Genomic DNA, 20,736 nt, shown 5'->3' on the forward strand with positions numbered 1-20,736 from the left:
CCTGGGGGGGGAGGGGGGGGCTGTGCCCCCCCCCCCCCCGGATCTGTGTGTGGGGCGAGGGTGGGTTGCCTGCTGTGGGCTGGGGCAACGCTGGGCTTTTCCCCTGTGTTGGGGGACTGGACCAGGGCTGCTGGACTCCGGCCAGGCGATGCTGGGAGGGGGGCTACAGGTCCCCCACAGCCGCTCTCCCAGTGCTGCCACTGCCACCTGCTCTGAGCACAGCCTCGGCTTAGACCCCCGTGTCGGGAAGAGCCCGGCGCCAACCCCAGCCCCAGGCACACAAAGGGCAGCCTGCCCTCACCCTGCACACAGATCCAGGGGACATTTGCCCCCTCATGCCTTCCCTAGGAGTGCACGCAGGGGTGTCAGCCACCCCCGTGGACAAGCCACTTGCGGCTTTGTCCGATACCCCACCCTGGCTGGGCAGCGACTGTCCCTGCCTCTACCCCAGTCCCTTCCTCACCCCAGGGGCCTTGATTTGCACCCCCACCCTCTTTTCCTCCTCACTTCTCCCCACAATACACCTACCAACTGGATGCTGCTCTCCAAACTGCCGGGCTGCATATTGGCAATTGGATCGGTATCAGCCAGGACAGCTCATTAATAAAATTGGCCATTGGTATTGACCCAAAATATCTTTACCAGTCCACCCCTAAAGATAATCACTCTCCTAATCTCATGTCCATGATAACAGCACATGGAAACGAGCTGTGCACATTTTTTTTTTTTTTTTTGCCTCAGTATGTAATAATATGAAACTGATGAACATCTGCCCACTTATGAGTGTGGTAAGAATTAAATGAACTGAAACATATGTAACAGTCTATAATCTGAAAAAAAAACCACTCTCTCCAAGTCTTACATCAGCAATTATCTTCATTTAAAGTTTTGCTCTCCCTACACAAGCAAAAAAAGGCAGCTAGCTTACTCGCTACATATAATAATTCACAGGTTTTGTGAATAACTTATGAACATGCAGACAAATAAAAGATTTTGTGTAATTGTGAAGATGTCTTGTGCAATGTGCTGGAAGGTATTCCCCTAAGCACTACAGGTTTTCTGCAAAGGTGGAAAGGGTTAGTTACACAAAGCAGGCCACCATTAAGGAGACAAGGAAACAAGAATTCTCCTTAACATAATGTTGTTCAGTTATACTTTCCTTGAATTTGAGTGTATACACTATTCAACAACATTCCTATCAAACTTCTTCCATCAGTTTGGCTGCTCCCCAAACACTACCATAACTTTGATCTTATTTTTATTGATCAGCCCCAAATACTTTCTCAGTGAGACTGCCACGTACTATATGGTGGGGGCATTTCCAACAAGTACTTCATATCAATGCATATGCACATTATTTTCTTTAGCAACATGAAAAACTGTTTCATCAAATCTCCATGTTGCTTTCAACTCTTTGTTGTAGCCTTTCCTGTCCACTTCACAATTTTACTTGTCTAGATTCATTGACAAATGTGATTATGGCTGAATTTCTGAAGACAAAATTTGCCCAAGGTAAGCAGCAGTCACACAAAGGGGTAGAGGTTTGTGACTCTCCACTCCCCTTTTTAATATGCTTAACAAGAGCTCTAGAGATTTCCTAGGCTTCCTACTTGACACCAATGATTAAACAATGTGACAGAAGCTAATAATTGTGTGAGTCACTGACCTAGGATAATGTTAAAATAAAAACACTGCATTTACACATAGTAAGAAAATAACTGGTATTAATAGAAACATCACAAGCTAGACAGTTCTAGTATCAAAACAGTCAGTTTGGAATACAGCACTGCGCTCAATTCTGTTTGCATTATTATGTAAAGGAGATTAGAGACAGAAAAGGTCAGTGAGGGCAACAAGTGTGATTGAGGGAATTTGGCCAGAGAGGTTGGAGGAACTAAGTGCGTAGGTTCTGCCAAAGAAAAAGGAAAAGAATGACCTCAATAAGGTCATGTAAGATTCTGAAGGGAAAAAGAAAAACAATATTTAATCTTGTGTAAAATGCAAGAGTAGTGGCATGAACTCAAACTAAGGAAGGTCAGAGCCTAAAGGAATACATTATACAGAGAATAATTAATCAAAAAGTGTTATGTGCATTTATCTATCTGAAACATTTAAATTAGATGCAGTCATGCTGCATTCCAGAGAGATTGTCATTGAAATAAACACTTGAAACTTAGCTGATTTTGTCAAAAGAAAACTGAAGTGAGTTTTTCCAAACCTCACACAAGGTTTCCACTTAGTTGAAAGGGACTGCCCAAATTTTCAGTGAATCATTGTCCCAAACATAGAATTGAGGAATTTTTACTTGAACTTCTTTATTGGGATGTATAACCAACAGCAGCTTCACTCTAGAATCTGAGCTATTTAGGGAGGAGCTGGAGGTCTCCAAACTCTTATGGCATGTTTACACCAATTCAATAGGATAAAACATATCCATTACCTTCTGAACCAGAATTGGCATAGCTAGCTTAGAAGAACCGAGAGCATGACAACAAGCTCCTGACGTGCTCCAAAGTGCACCAAGTGAGCTATGCTACTTATGGTTTGGGAGGTACTGTCCCCACTCCATATGCAGTCTCTCTCTCATCACTGGACTGCTAAGTGACATACTTGAGTAGTATAAATACACACAGAAATCATTTTGACCCAAGGGGATCAGTTCTAGGAGAAGAATATGAGCCAACTTCTCCAACAGATCGATAAGATATGTATTAATACTCTAAATACTGAACATCTGAGAGATATTCAAAAGCACGTGTTGAACTAATGGTCTCATTCAACAACCACTGAAGTTGACAGTGAAACTCATTTACTTCAGCTAGAAGAGTTAGGCAATGGCTGTTCTTTTTACACAATCACATTCAATATTTACTACACAATTTTACACTTACCGTACACCAGCCAAATGTCTGTTGTAGTTATTACAATTATTACTGAACAAAGAATTTATTCTGTCAAGTAATAAAATGTACTCTTTTCTACCTGCCGTGCTTTATGGGCTGTCTCAATGCCATGATTTCTCAGACAGCTTAAAGCCCTTGCATCTGGGCAGCACCCCACGTTCCAGTCAGAAACAGCAGCACTGTCTGTCATCCACTGCAACAAAACACATACATACAACACATTTAAAAGAAATTAAAAGTACAGTACCTGCCTGGCAATATGATTCATGTTAATGCCATGCTTCTTCATACAAGTCTGTCCTCGATAGTCAGGAGGGTTTCCTATTTCATAGGTAGATGTCGCTGCACTGTCTATCCTCCACTACAGAAAAACAAATTTAAATATTTATGTTTTTCTTCCCATAGCTGACATAACACTGACTGACTAAGAGACAGTATATTTTGGCAACAATAGAAAAGTTTACCTTATTTTCAACATTTTCATCTGTTACAAGTTTTCTAAAAACAGCTTCAGCTATGGGTGATCGGCAAATGTTCCCTATAGAAAGAAGAAACTGAATTAAGTTTGGCATCATGTTTTTTTGTTTGTTTGTTTGTTTTTTAAAGCAAATTATTAGTTGAAAGGTCTAGTTCTGGTCATAACTATTGTTACATCCCCTCAGTGAATCTACAGCAGTGGAGCCACAACATGACCTCTGGAGAAATCTCTTTACTTACATTTCGCCACAATGGGAGTGAAGGTACAGCCCATAGGGATGCCTTAACAAAGGCTTTTGAACTGTATCCAAAGTTTGCTATATTCTATCCCACTCATGTACAAAGTAACTATGTAATCATACTACTATTCTCCCCCCCTCCCCAACCCCAATTCCCTTTGTGACCGTACTGAAAAGGGCAGAATTTTGAAGTGTGCCCATGTATCTCAAATGTGAGTTAACTGTCACGTGTTCATGTCTTTTGACATCATAGTTTTAAATGGCAAAAAATTAGGAATTTTTAGGTGGCTTCAATCCACATTTAGCAGATTTCAGCTACAATCTCCTAATTCAGTGGTGGCCAAACTTTTAGGCAGGTGTGTAGCAAGTTCAGCCATTCCCTCTCTCCAAGTGCCACTCTGATCCCCTTCCCCTGCCCAGTCTGCCACTTCCCAAATACCGTGGCTGTCCATGCTACTTGTGGCATGCATGCTACCAGTTGGCCAACCACGTTACAGAAATGAATCACAATGTTTCCTAAAGAAGGGCCAAGATACTACACTTGATATGAACCTTCAAGAGGCTGAGAAGTGCTAATATTGCCCATTTTGTCCAATATCTTCATTAACAATCTGGATGATGGGACGAATTGCATCCTAAGCAAGTTTCCAGATAACATCAAGCTGAGGGGAGTAGCAGATAGCCTGGAGGGTATTTAGTCTAGATAAGAGAAGACTGAGGGGGGATTTGATAGCAGCCTTTAACTACCTGAAGGGAGGTTCCAAAAAGGATGGAGCTAGACTGTTCTCAGTGGTGGCAGATGAGAAAACATGGAGCAGTGATCCTAAGTTGCAGCAAGGGAGGTTTAAGTTGGATATTAGGAAAACTTTCTTACTAGGAAGGTGGTGAAGCACTGGAACAGGTTACCTAGACAGGTAGCAGAATATCCATTCTTGGAGGTTTTCAAGGCCAGCGAGACAAAGCCATGGCTGGAACGATCTAATTAGGGCTGGTCCTGTTTTGAGCAAGGGGTTGGATTAGATGACCTCCTGAGGTCCCTTCCAACCCTAATTTCTATGATTCAATAATCAATACGGGAGAATTGCATGAAAACCCACACAAATTAGAAAGGAAATAAAAGCAGAGGATAGGATAATACAATGTCTGTCTATGCTGTTTCACTCCTTTTTTTTTCCAATACACTTCCACCATGTAGTTGGATTTATTTGTAGGGAGTATGAACTTTTATAGTTTTTGCTACCTTCTTTAATAGCAATTTGACCTCATCTAGTTCTTTTATAAGACAACTCAAGTGAAGTTTGTTGGACAACTTCTTACAACTGCAATAGGATTCAGGAAAGATTTAGTTTATACTATGAAGTGGATAGAATTGAAACCTTTGTAAGCTCAGCTACCCTTTGCTATTTAGTTCAATCTGGAATTAGTTCAGGAAAAGTCCTATGTCTGTTCTATACAGAAAGTTAGATTAAATAAGTATTACATGGGCCAGCTTGGCAGAATTCAATTTTGGTTTTTTTTATAAATTTGATGGGGGGGAGGGGGAATAAATTGATGCTTATTTTTAAGCATCTCTTTCGATTTTTAAATCAATCGAAATGGCCATAGTGCCCTTAGGGCTCTGGGACTGTGCCTGCTCTGCCCTTCAGGTGCCTTCTAATCTCACCTGCTTTGTTGGTTAAAAAGATAAATTGGGAGGCTGCCCATGAGTTTGTGTGGTCATGGTCCAGCTGAACCTCAATAGACCCCACTGGTCTTGGATCCCTTGCCAGGTCTTACGGGACACCCTAAGCCTTATGGGCTAAATGCGTGGCTCCAAAACCTCCCCTTTACCACGCCCCATGCCTCACAGGTGGTATATGAATAACGTCTCCCTAATCCACTTTTAGAATAACTTGGCCTCCTGTGGGCCCTGGGCTCTGCAGCCCCTGTCACTGTGCCCTCTCTGGCGCTGGGCTCTCTGCAGCCCTATATCTGTGCCCTCTCTGGTGCTGGGACTCTACACAATAGTGTGCCCCAATGAGGCCTCCCCCTCCCCTTCCCAGTCCACTGGTTTAAAAGACAATAGAAAAAACAAGTCCCTGGGCTACAACATAACAATAACAATGGAAGCCACACTCTGCCCCTTTAAGAAGGTAAACCTCCCTCTTATTCTTGTGTGCCTCCAGGTATCTTAGGAGCTCTATTTATCTTCCAGGCAGCAGACTAGGCCATCCAACATCTGTAAGCAGTTCTTTCTTCCAAGAGCTTCTTCCCTTGGCAGCTGCCAGAGAACTAACTCCTGCCAGACCCAGCCCTGGGACTTGTATGTGCCCAAGGTCCTGCCTCTTCCTGGTCAGATGCCTGCTAATTCCCCTATTAGCTCATTAGCCCATTAGTCTGGGTACCCTGCAGCTGTGGAGCTCTGCCTTGCTGGCAGAGCTCTCTAGCTAGCTGCTTCTGCTCTTAAAGTAGCAGTATCGCTTTAGCACCCTGCACCACAGTCATTTAAAAAAGTGTCACATCAGTCCAAGCTGGACTAAAGAGAACTGTAGAATATATGCTGAACATACTCAGCATAGATTTAGAAGGAATTTCAGAAAAAGATATCCAACAGCTTAAACTGCAGACAGTGGAAAAGACCCCCAAAACAAATGTAATTTTTAAGCACTTATTTGGATTCATTTTCATGCTGACATTTGCAATAAAATACCAGGGTAGATACCCAACTGTTGAAGAGAAAAATACTGCTGTGACATACACATCTAATATTCTTCCATCAGTAATACCAATCACAATAAATACCAGGTGTGTAAATGATAAGTTTACTGTTAGAATTTTAAAGAAGGTGAAGACCAGCAAGTTGGTATAAGTCACTTGGATAAACACCTGGAAGAGATTTTATTGAGCTGCTTTGATGGAAGTAGTCTGTTTGCATCTGGAAAAAAGGCTGTGTGCTTAATTTAGCTTAGCTCACTCCAAGTTGAGAAAGAAAACAATTTCTTTCTCCAGTCTATGAAGACAGGTAAGATGAAAAAGAATGGGATGCGCGGAGTTGAAAGAAACTTGAAGGACATGGGGAAAAGCAGCAATTGCTTACATATTTTTTTGTTTAATAAAACATTTTGATATTTGAGCCAAGAAAATTAAAACTGAACATAGAAAAGAGGCCTGGAAAGAACTTCCTTGTATCATAGGCAAATGTTACACAATCCCTTCCTTTGCCTGAGAGTCAACATTATCCTTATGGAAAGCTGAAACAAAGTTTTTGGGCCATACCTAGATTTTCTTGAATTTTAGTCTCATCCTCATTGTACAGTGGACCCACTTCTGAATTTTGCTATATCTAGTTTTTAAATTTATTTAAATTTAAATTATTATAAATTTAAATTATTATAAAATTATTTTTACTATGTTTTATTTTCTTTTGTGAAGGGTCTAATCACAGCTTCACTTTTGCTACATACAAAACTGACTACGGTTCCAATGAATGAGGCAAAGTGTGAGCAGCTCCCATGAATTGCCTAACTCCAGAAAACACCAAAATCTGTGGATCCTGCAGCCTCTGCAAACACCAGCTTGTGTGCTCATGGGCTGTATGACTGGGCAAGTAACACACAGAGTAGAAGAATGTCAGCTCTGTCCTTGCAAAACGATAACAGCTCTGGGACACAGAAACAGACATACTGACAAAATTCAGAATCCCTGATGTACATCCACCCATTTGTAACCTGAATTGCAAATTCTGGATTAGATTGAACAGGTTGCCAACTGCTAAAATGGCAGTGATGATGAAAAAATTCAGCCTGACCTGATTAATCAGGATGACTGCAAAGCAGTTTATCAAACATAGGGGGGAAAAGGGGGGAGGGGAATCAAGTTTAGAGGGAGGCATTACACCTGACTGTACATAAAGAAGATGCAATACTACTCTACCACCTTTAACCTTTATTTTTCTCTTTCCTAAACAGTGACATATTTCTTTTCTTGTAGATGTTTTGCATCCTGTAGAAGTAATTTTAATCCCTCCATATTACTAAGATTTTTTTATTTGGAGAAATTGTGAAATCTCAACCATCTCACCCTATTTCCTATTCAGAATAGGAACAGTCCTTTGAAGCTGGATAAACAGTATAATCAGTGATTTGCATCAGTACGGGCATATATTTTCTTCTATGTCCAGAGAACCACCACTCTCCTGCAGCAGTTTCATCTGTGCTCGGTCATATCTTCCAAATCTCATCTGAATTCACAGATCATCTCCTTTATCTGTAATCCTCCAATTTTCTGTTCCTTGAGTTTTGTCAGGTGTCACACGTAGCTTCCACCTGTTACCCAGTCAAGGATAATGTATCCCACAGCTCCTGGTAATTTTCCCTGCCAGTGCTCTCTTTCCTCTTTTAGCATCTACCCAAAAAAAGGCAACTCCCACCTCTCAGAATCCTTTTAAAAATACCTGTGAAAGTTACCTCTTTTCTGACCCTCAATCATTCACTGCTACCCCCCCATATCAAACATATTTAACGTAGTTTTCTTTACCTAAAAAAGTGATAGCAATGTTTTAAATACATTTCCATTTCCCTACATTTGACACCTGTACAATTTGCAGACTGGCACAAATTAAAGAAAAAAAAATGTAAGAAATGTGTCATTTGTGATTTTTCTAACACACTAAATATTAAGAAACTGAAGAAATTTGTTAACCCATACAACTGCTTTAAAAAGACCATCCCCTGGCTTACTAAAAAAGTAACTAAATACTGACATGCTAAATTTAGTACAAGCCAACATGCTTTATGGTTATACCAAACAAGAACAAATGTGTCTTTAGGAAAAAAATACAAATACAAAACAAGATTAAAAGTGATAGTTTAAAAATCAAAATTCCTTACTTGTTAGCCCATCCTAGAAAGAGCAAGTTTAAATGTTGAACAACTGTCCATAGGACTGGCCTGCAAATCAAAGGAATATTACTGGCCACATCCTATGCTAAGTAATTCAATATTTTTGAGAAGAGAATGAAATATTCTGGTGTGCCATTAACTCAAATAAGTGTTTTGTCACAATTAAAATTTTAATTGATTGTGAAATGCATTTCTTTTTCAGCCAATTGTACATATCACCATAAAATGGACTAAAGGACTAAACAGAAATTAGTAGAAAACATAATGTAAATGGAGAAAACTGACTATAGTTTGTAGAGTCAGCTTTTCTTCCACTATAGTCAGTTTTCTCCATTTACATTATGTTTTCTACCACTTTGTTTACTGTCATTGTAGATAGGTTCAGCACAGTGTACTTTTTGTGAAATTGTGGGCATAGTTTGTATAGTCAGCTTTTCTTTCACTATGTCCATAACTGTACAAGTACATCATGATAATGAACCTATTTGTATGAAAACCAAACAGAAACTGTGAGAAAAGAATAGATGAAACTGACTCTAGTCAAAGTATAAGCATGACTGTACAAGCTATGCTCAGAACTGCATAAAAAATAAACTAGAGTGAAAGAAAAAACATGTTTTTTTAAATCATTCAGCAATTGAATGGGTACCACAAAGGCAAGGAAAGTGTAAGTTTTTCTATGTTGCACTAACAATATAGATACGTCTCATATCTGAAATAATGGGGCTAACTGAGGCCAGAGGCAATGATAACCGATTTCTGTATTAATAAACTTAATGGAGACATTGTGGATAGAATACATCTAAAGAAATGAACTATTTTTACACAATCAAGTGGATTTTTTTTTTTTAACTTCACTAAGGAAAAAGGAAAATTAAGCAAGACTGAAAGATGGAGCCTGGGCCAGGTAAAACTGAGACACCCGCTCTGGGCCACATAAAGTCCCTTTGAGAGCCCGGCCTGAGGGCTGTATTATGTCCATCCCTGATCTAGCTCCATCCTCTCTGGAACCACCCTGCAGGTAGCTAAAGGCTCTTAACAAATTCCCCCTCAGTCTTCTCTTCTCCAGACTAAATAAACCCAGTTCCCTCAGATGCTGCTCAGAAGTCATGTGCCCCAGCCCCCTCACTATTTTCATTGCCCTCTGGTGGACTCTAATTTGTCCATATTCTTTCTGTAGTGGGAGGCCTAAAAATGGACTGCAGATGTGGCCTCACCAGTGCAGAAGAGAAGGGAATAATTACTTCCCTTGATTTGCTTGCAACACTCCTACTAATACAGTCCAGTATGCCATTAGCTTTCTTGGCAAAAAGGGCACACTGTTGACTCATATCCATCTTACTGTCCACTGTAACCCCCAGGTCCTTTTCTGCAAAGCTGCTGCCCAGCCAGTCAGCCCCCAGCCTGTACCGATGCATAGAATTATTCTGTCCTAAATGCAGGACTTTGCACTTGCCCTTGTTGAACCTTATGAGATTAAATTACATTCTCTCCCCTTATCTCCATCTATCGGAAGTCTAAATCAAGAATTATTCTTATTGGAAGGTTTTGTCAAGTGAAGTGATGAGAACAATTCATTTATTTCAGCTGCAGTCCCATATACATAAGACTCCTTAATCACTACAGCAAATTTGATGTTTGCGGCCTATACAAAAAAAGCCAATTAAAGTCGGTAGAGCCAAAAAATTAAAAATTAAAAAAATTAAAAGAATAGAATGGTGAGTTTTAAGGTGGCTGAGGAGTCGAATCCGTGCTCTGCAAGTTTTTCCACAGATATTATGACAGCTGGTACCTTGGAGGGGGACAACTACTGGCCAGGATGTTGCATGCTTTCCTTCCTCCTCTGCTGTTTCTCAGCTTCCTGAGCAAGACAGTTCTCTTCAAAGTGGGCTGTAGCTTGATGTATGGTGCAGCACCACTGAGACCTGATACCAGCCAGCCAACCCAATTTGTAGGGTTGATGCCACCTTTCTTAAGGTATGTTTTCAAGGTGTCCTTCTAGTGCTTGCTCGGTAGGCCCCGTTACCATGACTAGGGGCATTTATACACGTACTCCAGGCACTTAAGATGGCTTCAATATATCACCCACATCTCGCACTGGTAGAGGAATATGGGGTAAACACTGCATTGTAGAGCAGGATCTTCGTTTCTATCTGCAAACCTTGGTCAGCAAAAACACAATGAAGCAGCTTTCCAAAGGATATGCTTGCACAGCAAGTCCTACGTTCAGTTTCTACATCAAGATTGATTGACTGGAAGAGGCGACTGCCAAGGTATGGAAACTGCTTGATGTTTTCCAAGGGTTACGTGGGGGGCAGCTTGAGCTGGGGCAGGCTGATGGGCAGGGGGGGTGGTGTTGAGACAGACTATGTTTAGGGCACCTTTTCTAGCCTCTTCCCATTCACGGTGAGCAGAGGGGATCCTAAAGAGGACTGCTCAGTCACAGCCACACCTGCCGAAGTATGTCTGTCTTGGTAAGCACAAAATGACCATCACATAACTGCCACCTACATGTAGATTTGTGACTAGGGACTCCCAGACATTACTGTTCCTGCCCAACACCACTTGACTGTGGCCGCAGGACTTGTTAACATCTCCCCACAAACCATCTCAGCAAGTAAATACACACTGCAGAGAAGAACAGACCTGGGATCTCTACTAATCTGACTGAAGGAAAAACTCCTTCCTGGCCTCAAATTCAGTGATCAGTTGCTCACCTAAACGTAATTCTCTGTAGCACCAGAGATCAATGGCCCACTTTATTCAATGTCCCCATTAGGGATCTAAATATAATTAAAAAAAATCTTTTAACCTCCTTTAATTATATCAGTGAATCAATTAACCAATAACACAGCAGACTGGACACAGCTGCTGCTGGGAGCTGCTTGGGCTCCTGGAGCTCTTTGACTGTACAAGTGGGGGGAAAGAGGAGGCAAGCCCAGGCAGACAATGCAGTCCACCTGAAGCCCTGCCCTAGGAGGAAGGGAGCACCTGTAAACAAGACTCATCAATTAAGCAGTTAGGATCATTAGGCTGCTAGCTCTTTTGCTCTTAGGCTATAGGTACTAGTTGCCCTCACTCTTCCCTCTGTTTTCTGCTGGGGCACCATGCAGCTTCTTTTCCCTGCTTCCCTGACAGACTGTGCTGGCTGGGAGCTAAAGGATAACTGTAAGCTAAATGGTTATCATTACACTTACTGGTAAACAATTAGTCCTTTAAACTTTCATGAGGCTGAAACTGGTTGCTCATTCCCAGTTCCTTTTTCAGAGGAAATCTAGACCCCATAAAAGCTTGTTATTAATGAATTACACATCCTAAACCAGGGGCGGGCAATTATTTCGGCAGGAGGGATGCTTACTGAGTTCTGGCAAGCCATCGAGGGCGGCATGACAGGCAACCAGGGGCAAATAAATATTAACTTTCTAAAAATTTTTGGGCCCTACGGGCCAGACAAAATAGCCTGGCAGGCCACGTCCGGTCCACGTTTTGCCCACCCCCGTCTTAAACAAACAATTTCATTAGCTATGAATATTTACTAATTAATATGTATGATAACAACTAGTAAATATTCATAGTTAATGAAATTATCTCTGTTCCACCCACAGATGTGGGATGTGTAATTCATTAATAACAACTTTTATGGGGTCCAGATTAGCTTTGAAAAAGGAACAGGTTAAGCAACCAATGTCAGCCTCAAACTTCCACATCCCTAGTCCCCACCTGCATTTGTGGCCAATCTGATGCTTCAGAGGAAGGCAAAAAAACCCCCAGACAAATCTGTACTATAAGAAGCAATTCCTTCCAAGTGAACAACTAAAGCTGAAACTGGCTTATCATCATGGTCTTAACAGACTTGCAAGTGTTAGGGACAACAGCAAGTCCCTAACATGCCACCAAACATGGCCAGGGGCAACAGGAACTTCCACGTTGCACTCCAAGGCCATGAAGAAAGTGAGAGGAAAGATTCCCTGCGCAGGGCCCAATGCCAGAAGGTCAAGATCATCCGTCCCAGGGGCTCTGCAGTGCGCAGGGGCGGCTGTGACGGAGCCAGAGCACGGCTTCCAGTTCGGAGACCGAGTCCGGCCAGCGGGGCAGACCCGCGCTCCGGCCCCAAGGCGCAGGCGAGCAGCAGGCCCGGCCTGGGCTGCGCCTCGTCCCCAGGCCGGTGGTGTCCCGCACTGACGTCACGGCAGCGCCAGCACGAGCTGCTTCTTGCGACGACAAGAACTGCGGAGATCAGTTACGTCATCAACAGACTCGCCCCGGCGCCCCCTCACCTAGGCACACGAAGAGCACGGACTTGACTTCCCTCGCCGCCATCTCCACCCGCAGTGCCGACCCCCAGGTCCTTCCGGCTGTCGCGCCAGACGCGCGGCGCTTTACGGCCCCGCCCTTGCCGCTTGACCTCAGCAGTGCCTGACTGGAAAAAAATGTATATATTTGAAAAAAAAATGCAAGCCAAGATTGCGGTCCCGGCCACAAACTTTCTCCCCTCGGTAAACCCATTGGTGGTGCGAGATAAAGAATCAGGCAGTGGGGTAGACAGCCCTGCCCCTCCCAGCCTCACCTGGCGCAGGTGAGCGGAGCGGGCGACGCGGAGCGGGCTGCGAGCAGTGAGTGCGGGCCGTACGCAGCGGGGGAGGCGGGCCGTGCGCAGCGGGGCTGCTGGTGTCGCGTGTGCTGGTGTCCCCGGGGGGTGGGAGCGGGGGTGCAGGCATCAGCCGCCTTTGCGATGCCCCCAGGGTCAGTTCCAGCCTCTGGGCCTTGCCTGCAGCCACGAAACAATCAGTGGCAGCCGAAGTGGGTAACAGGGGTTGCTTGTGCCTTCTTCCCTGGTGTTTGAGGGGGGGGTCATCCAAGCCTCCTCTGAAGCCCCTGGCTCTGACTCGGCCTTACCAGGTGGACGATCATGACCACATAGTTTCATAGTAGCTAGGGTCAGGAGGGACCTGAACAGATCATCAAGCCTGACCCCCTGCCACAGGCAGGAATGAATGCTGGGTTCACAAGACCCCAGACCGGTGATTGTCCAACCTCCCCTTGAATTTGCCCAAGGTAGGGGCGAGGACCGCTTGTACATTTGTACACCCATTTCAACCCTTGCACGATGTACGACTGATAATAGTAAAAGTGTTCAGAATGTACGACAATTTTTGAAGCAGCGAATAAATGCAGCATATGCAAAACCCAAGTTGCTCTCGGGGAGTCCTCACTGACTTTTGGGTTTGCCAGCACTTTCTTATGACTGCTTGTCTCCAGAGAAAGAAATGCTTTAGCTTTGACCCAGTTCTCACTTGCTCACTGGTGAGTTATAGTTTTTCAGTCAACACAATAATTTTGAGCCTCCAACGCGATAATTTAATATTTAAGACCTGGCGACACTGCTTGGACTTCTTCTCACTCATGTGACGCGTGTGGAAAGTGCAAGACTCGCTGCCCCTAGAGGTGGCGGCAGCTGCAGCTCAGCCGGTTGGAGGAAGAGGCTGGACAAGCTGGGGGCCACTTCTGAGCAGGGCAGTGCGGAGCCCAGCCTCCAAATTGGTGCTTTTTAGACCCGAAGTGCTGGAGGCTGGAAGTGAGAGAGGAGCAGCAGTGGGGAAACCTCTAGTCAGGCCCAGCTCACTCCCTCTTTCCTCATCTTCTCTGCTGCTGTGTGACACACATGGGCCTTTTGATATGCCATTGGGACAGTGGGCCAGAGCCCACCAAGTAAAGCTGTAAGCCCCACTTGGTGATGGTCACTAAGGAGATATCACTGATTACAAACTGGGGCACACATAAATGAAACAGGGACAGTATTGAGGGTCATAAATTTATGATGAGTGCATGGAGGGGGGACACCAAGCACAGCACACCAGACGGCATCCACTGGCCCTTGAACAAGTCCAAGGAGCCAGTTGATACTCTGCCCAGGTATGTGAATGGATGAGGGAGTGTGACACAAACCTATTTGTCGTCCTTTAGGGGGGTGGGCCTAGGCCCACCAAGTAAGTTATTGGCCTCCTTCAGGCAGGGAGGTTACAGAAAAGGTGACAATTGATTACTTGGGACAAATAATAACAAAAACAGGGACAGGCATGGAGGTCAGAGGTTCAAATAAGAGTGCCAAGGAGGAAAACCAAGCATATCGATATGTGAACAGATGAAGGAGTACGACATATACCTTGTAATACATCAGGGGAAGTCACGGGCCAGGACTGCCGTGGAAACTATAAGCCCGCTTTAATATTGGGGGGGGTCAGTAGTGATGTGTTACAGATTTCTTTGGACAAATAATATTGAAAACAGGGACAGAAATGGAGGTCAAAGGTTCAAAACAAGATTGTCAAGGGGGGACATGGAGTAGAGCACACCGGATGGCGCCTACTGGCCCTTGAACGAATCCAAGGAGCCAGGACAATGCCCAGTGATATTCTGCCTGGATATATGAATAGACGAGAGAGTGTGACATAGGAGGCTGTGCAGGACAGATCTACCATCTGACCCAATAAATGGCAGTTCTTATGACACGTGGCCCCTGCTGGAGGTTGGGCATGGAGCTCTCATCTCTCTTTCCTGGTTTCATGATCTAAATTTAGCACCTCAGTTCTGCTCAGTGGACTGAGCAAAAGGCAGGGCAGGATGTCACCTTTTAGACTAACCAGTTCAAAGAGGCGAGAGCCACCAGAGACAGTGATCTGCTTAGTTGGACACTAACAATGTAATGCATGCTGCAGCAGCCTGTTCCCAGCATCTGATGAAGCAGGCCATTGCCTATGAAAGCTCCTGCCTCTTTGAGCCAGTTTGTCTAAAAGGTACTGCCCTGCTTGACTTTCTGCTTAACTTCACATTTGCATGCCCCACTGACTCTGTGCCAATCAGGACAGGGGAGTCGAACTCATCTAGCCCCATTGGCGGGGGGAGGGATGCAAGGCCAGCCCATAGGTCAAGTCTAGGTGATGGACCCACAGACCCCCAGCACCCACTCCAGGATCTACTTTGTATGCAGCATGTGTGCTGGAGTGGCTGGGGCAGGCACTGCATGCAGCAGAGTTCACAAAGCAACTTGGGCAGGTGCTGCAACAGTGCAGTGTAGCAGGGGCAGGCCAGGACTGTCATATGCAGCACCTGCTCCTGCCACAAGTGAACAGTGGCAAAACAACCAGACCGCCATAATGCATAGATATCATGTTAGTCATCCCTCTAGGCATTAGACCTGTAGCCTAAGTAAATTCTGGTTCTTCTGGATGCTAATCAGTTGTCTTAACTAACCAACTGCTTATACTGTGGCTAAATTTGACTGGCATTCTAAGTTGAAAGAGAGGGTTCCCTCTCTGGGGGAAGGGGTTTCAATCTCTGGTGACACGGGTGTTTTCATTGCTGACAAGTGTTTCATGTTCAGCTTCTAGAAAGGCACACACTTATGCATACTCACCTTTCATTTTGAACATTTTTATAATAAAGGTTAAAAAGTATGTGGGGGGAATCTCTCTTTTTTGGATTTTTTTTTAGTTAAATTATGTAAAAAAGATTGTCTCTTGCAATGATAACATGATAATTGATGGTATATGCAAACCTGAGACAGAAAAGCAAATAAGATGAGCATTTTAACACCTAATTTGTAAAGTAAAAAAAAGTAAAGAAAGTATATGTTAAGATGACTGGTAGACAGAAAAATGTGTTTTTAATATTTTTGTGTGTATGTGGGATAGAGAGAGTGGAAACCTGTTTATAGAAGGTTTGAAGCTTGGAAGACCTTATGGTAGAATCCATATACAACCCTGCTTTATAGACATTCATTTACATTCATTTAGTAAACATTTACCCACAACATTACCTAAGTCTTGGCAAGTTTGAATTCAGTAGGACAGTGCATAAGATTAAGCACGAATACCTTGCTTTAGTCAAGAAGTTATTTTAGGAGTTAGTAGTATATATTTTCATAGGAAGAAAAACACATGTTATAATTTACTGCTAATGTGCATCATTGGGCATTTGAACTGACAGCCTATTCAATTTGCCACAATTTTTTGTTCTTTGTTCACAGCAATTAATTCTGGAGCAGAATGGGATGGCAAATCTGTGCCGAATAGTTAAAATATACTTCCTTATGCCTTTGTAATACACCATGGAAAATTTATCTTTTTTTTCCTGTAACCTGTGCATTTATCCTAATGGAAAGTAGGTGTAACATGCTTTCAGATCAGAATGTTAGTCTTTTCTAGTATCAACTCCAGTGGACTAAATGACTTTGTAAAGGGCATAGCTATGGTCCTATGTCTTCATAGGAGTGAAAAAGCTGAACAGAATTCAAGTCAATCTGATAATTTGACTAGCTAAGTTAGTTTGTTCATGACAAGTACCCTTAAAAAACAATTCAGTTTGCATCAAAACAGATTTTGCTTTTATATCTGTTGTGTTTTGAATAGTTAAGGAACAGGGAAATAATTAAAATCCTTGCTTTTTGGTTTAATTATTAACATCTGAATAATTTTGATTCACCTTCCTCTGATGCTGTTTAAAATGCTCTCCATTCTTTTGCACTTGCTTTCATATCTTGAGAGTCATTAATTTCAGAAAGTATCTCTCCTAGTAGGAGGGTGGTCAGAATTGCAGTAATTTATGGGCTTTGGCTTTGGGACACGGGAAGCTAGAACTAGTATGTGAAGATCGAATGCAGAGACTGAAGGGAATGTGTGGTGATTTTGGTTGATGTAGTTTATTAAATTTGTTACCTGTCTGCAAGTAATGACTGGAGCATGTATATTTTATGAGATGTATTTTTATTAATTTGTTGGGGAAACCAACATTTTTCTTTTGTAGTTTTCAGTGTGAGCAAGGTAAGTATCTGAAATGCCTTTCAATAACGTATTGAGCAATCTGACTAACATGTCACATGTTGTTTGCTCTCCTCTGGGGGAGGAACACGTGCAGTGTTTGTTTTGATAATGGTTTTCCTCCCTAAGTGTACTTGTTTCTCTATATTACAGTGCTCTGTATTATCAGTTCTAGTACAGGTGAAAATGGGAATGTCTTTCCTTGTTTTGTTTGCGTGTGTCTCATAAGCAGACATCCTGGCTTTCTCCGATTAAAAAACAAAAAACCCAAACCCCAAATTTTCTGATTTTAACCCCCCCCCCCACACACACACATTTTTACATCATTAAAACAAACTACCACTATATATTATTTGGCTTGATATGGCGTTTAGTTTATATGACACAAATTTGGATTTTGTGGCGTGGGTTTTAAATGAGAGCTGTTAAAGCTGTCTGTGCGCCAAACTTGTTACAGGTATAAACCTATTTCCGATCACTTATCCTAGTAGAAGTATAATGTCTGTACCTGGCCCTGGTGACAGTGGTATGGTTGAGTGTGATGAAAGATAGCTGTGTATCATCTGCGCGCTCCTGGCATTTGAGATTTGAGTCCATGTCTTCTGACCGGTTAACCTAGCAGCTGCCATGTAGGTTCTGAAAAAGACCGGGAAGCTAACTGATGCTTCTTGGACTCAACAAGGGATGGAGGTGAAGTGTCTTAGGATATGTGGTCTTTTGTTTAGTGTAGTACTAACTTCAATGAATACATGCACAAACAAAGTGCCTGATTGTAATTGATTGGGATGGGAGAAGACTTTGGGGGTTCCTGTCTTTTATAGTTTTATATCTTAAGTTTCATGTTATAATTTCATGTAGTTTCACATCTTAAAAATAGAAGACACAGACATACACTGCCTTCTGCTGATTCTACCTTCTAGTCATTCCTGTTGTGTAATGTCATCTTGTGAGTTTTAGGAAAAAAGGTTTGCCACAGGGTGCCGTCTCCAGGGGTGGCAGTTAAGCTCCCAGATACCAAAAAAATTGCTTGTACCCTGCTCTATGAGCAGTCTGCCTTTCTTATCTGCTACACCTTGATGTTAATTGCCATTAAAATGCAGAAGGCTGCCCTGGTCTTAATTGAAAGACCACCAGCTCTCTGTGGTCAGCTCTTAAAAATGGCAGGCACCCTATGCAACGTGCTACAGTGAGAACAACAAATAAGCGAGACATTGGGACCTGCAGACACTGGAATTAGTAATAAAGCTGTTACAGGGAACATTGCTTGCTTAAGATCTGAAAAAAAACTGACCAGAAGAACTGAATTATTTAAGCTGACTTTAAAAACAAAAGATCTTTATTTCAGAAAACTGATAATAGAAGACAACCTTAGAAATAGTTCAAATGTCCAGGAATGTATACAAGTGATAGTTTTATTGTCAATACCTCTATAAAATGTTGAAGGATTCCAGCCAAGCTGAGTCTTGCATTTAAATTTTGTTTTACCATCATTTATTTTAAAGCTGAACAGCACGGGGCACTTTGAATCCACTGTATGATCAAATGATTCCACATTCAAATTACAACTGATACATTTCTCTGTGTTATTTCTTTTTTTTAGAAGACTCAACAATATTCATTTATTACTACCACATTCAGCCATCTTACAGGCATAGCGCTTAAGTTGGGAACCTCCTGGGTTGGGTTACTTACATTTTTGTTGTTAATTGTCAAAATTGTTACTCTCCCTAAAGTTTGTAAATAGAAATTTGAGTTACTTCATCATTTCAGGTTTTTTTGGAAAATTCATCCAACTACACATTTCCTGTTTTCATTGTCTACAGATGAGAAAAGCAAGCAAGAGAGAAAGGAATGAGTGAACCAAAATGCTTTTTTTTTTTTTTTTTTTTTTTTTTTTTTACTTACAATAACAGGTAATAAGAGAAAAATAAACCATTCTCATTTTGGATTTTGGCATTTTGATTTTAATTTTGTTTCCCATGACAAGGGTAGTTTCGTATCTCCTTCTCTTCACGTCAGTGTAATAATGTTCATGTGAAATGCTCCTGGCTCTAAGTAAATGTTTTACCTAAAAAAGTCAGAGCTACAGATTCAACCAACAAGCTTAGACGGAAATCGGGCTTTATTTATTTATCAAGCCCCATCGCCACTTTCAGAGATTCTGAAGAGCAACTTTGGCCAATATTTCTCCGTTGCTTTTTACGTGGTTGCACAACTACATTCTGGACTCTTGTCTGGTCAAACTACACGACACTCATGCTTCAGTAGGGCTGGAAGACTGTTGTAGCTATGATGGTCCAGGAAAAATGAGAGAAGCCAGAATTTTTGGTGTCCTCTCTCCCAACTATACAGTTGATCCAGTAAAGATATCACCAGAAAATCTTTGCTTCACCCATGCTTCAGATATTTTACCCTGACCATTTTATCCTGTCCCAGCTAATAAAATATGAGGAGAAAGTGCACGGCTGATTAGCTTGTATCTAAAATCTCTTATCTGTATCTAGCAAACCCATTATTTTCCTTTTTAAATTCTTTTTTTTTAAAGGCCCTGTATGGATGTTCACATATCTTTTTACTACTTGATGTTTCTGCCCTCATTTGGAGAGATTATTCTGCTAGGAAGATGAGAGGAAATTGTCTGTGTATTTAATTGTGTAGGGCTTATTTCAAACTTGTGTTAATACAGAACCCATTAGGAGCTGGGATCACCTAATCCTTCTGCTAGTACATTGTCAAAAGCCATTTAGATTTCCTTGAGATTGTTGTTAAAGCTAGTCATGCGTAGGTCTCATCCCAGCAAGTTACTAAGTGGTGCATTATCTGTTTGCCTGATCAATGCATCTGCTTTAAGTGAGCAAAATAAAACAATACACAAATCTTTATTAAAAAGACTCTAAATTATAGTAGTTTCAAATTTATAATAAATAAAATACTGATTCCATTTTAAAACATGTTTTTAAGGGCAATTAAATAATTATAGAGAAAAAGACATAGGTGAAAGTAGATTATCAATTTACTTGCAGTGTTCAGCAATTCTGTATCTGTGATGGTCCAAGAATCATGTAAGGGACCAGGATTTTTGGGGGTGATAACTATTTATTGGATCACTCACACAGTTGGGACCTCTGACCTGAAGAGTGCTTCACATTCAAAAGTTTGGCTAACTTTATCTAAACTATACATGTGGCCCAATTCGAGAGATCATCCAAAAAATACTGGCCTCATAACTTATTTGTGGTATTGTTTCCCAGTAGCAAATATTTTATGTTGTGAAAACACTGACTATTGTCACTTAAGCAAAATCACTTTTTATATTTACAGGGGCTCAGATCAGTTAACAGAGCTCCTATCCAACTGGGAGCCAATTTTGCTATGGGTACTGCTCGGCTCCTTCCACCTCCAGTGGCTCCTCCTATTCCTG

The 20,736-nt window shown here is 42.1% G+C and overlaps 2 protein-coding genes across 9 annotated transcripts in view; one reads left to right on the top strand and one right to left on the bottom strand.

Moving 5' to 3' along the window:
- Window positions 1-13,063, bottom strand: part of ACP1 (acid phosphatase 1) — a 22,476-nt gene extending 9,413 nt beyond the window's left edge. Inside the window, exons 1-3 of one of the 2 annotated variants that reach the window (XM_006026312.3) lie at window positions 12,777-13,063; window positions 3,368-3,441; window positions 2,983-3,096 (exon numbers count right to left, since the gene is read on the bottom strand). In XM_006026312.3, the coding sequence (XP_006026374.1) occupies window positions 2,983-3,096; window positions 3,368-3,441; window positions 12,777-13,005 (417 nt within the window). In that variant the 5' untranslated portion in view covers window positions 13,006-13,063. Of the gene's footprint in view, window positions 1-2,982; window positions 3,097-3,150; window positions 3,265-3,367; window positions 3,442-12,776 lie in introns of both variants that reach the window. The other variant, XM_006026311.3, reaches the window with a different exon arrangement.
- Window positions 13,064-20,736, top strand: part of SH3YL1 (SH3 and SYLF domain containing 1) — a 108,512-nt gene continuing 100,839 nt past the window's right edge. For all 7 annotated transcript variants that reach the window (XM_006026308.3, XM_025207208.1, XM_025207209.1 and 4 more), the window contains exon 1: window positions 13,064-13,112. In XM_006026308.3, the coding sequence (XP_006026370.1) occupies window position 13,112 (1 nt within the window). In that variant the 5' untranslated portion in view covers window positions 13,064-13,111. The remainder of the gene's footprint in view (window positions 13,113-20,736) is intronic.

Source organism: Alligator sinensis, unplaced genomic scaffold (genome assembly GCF_000455745.1).
Source record: "Alligator sinensis unplaced genomic scaffold, ASM45574v1 scaffold244_2, whole genome shotgun sequence".
Classification (NCBI taxonomy): domain Eukaryota; kingdom Metazoa; phylum Chordata; order Crocodylia; family Alligatoridae; genus Alligator; species Alligator sinensis.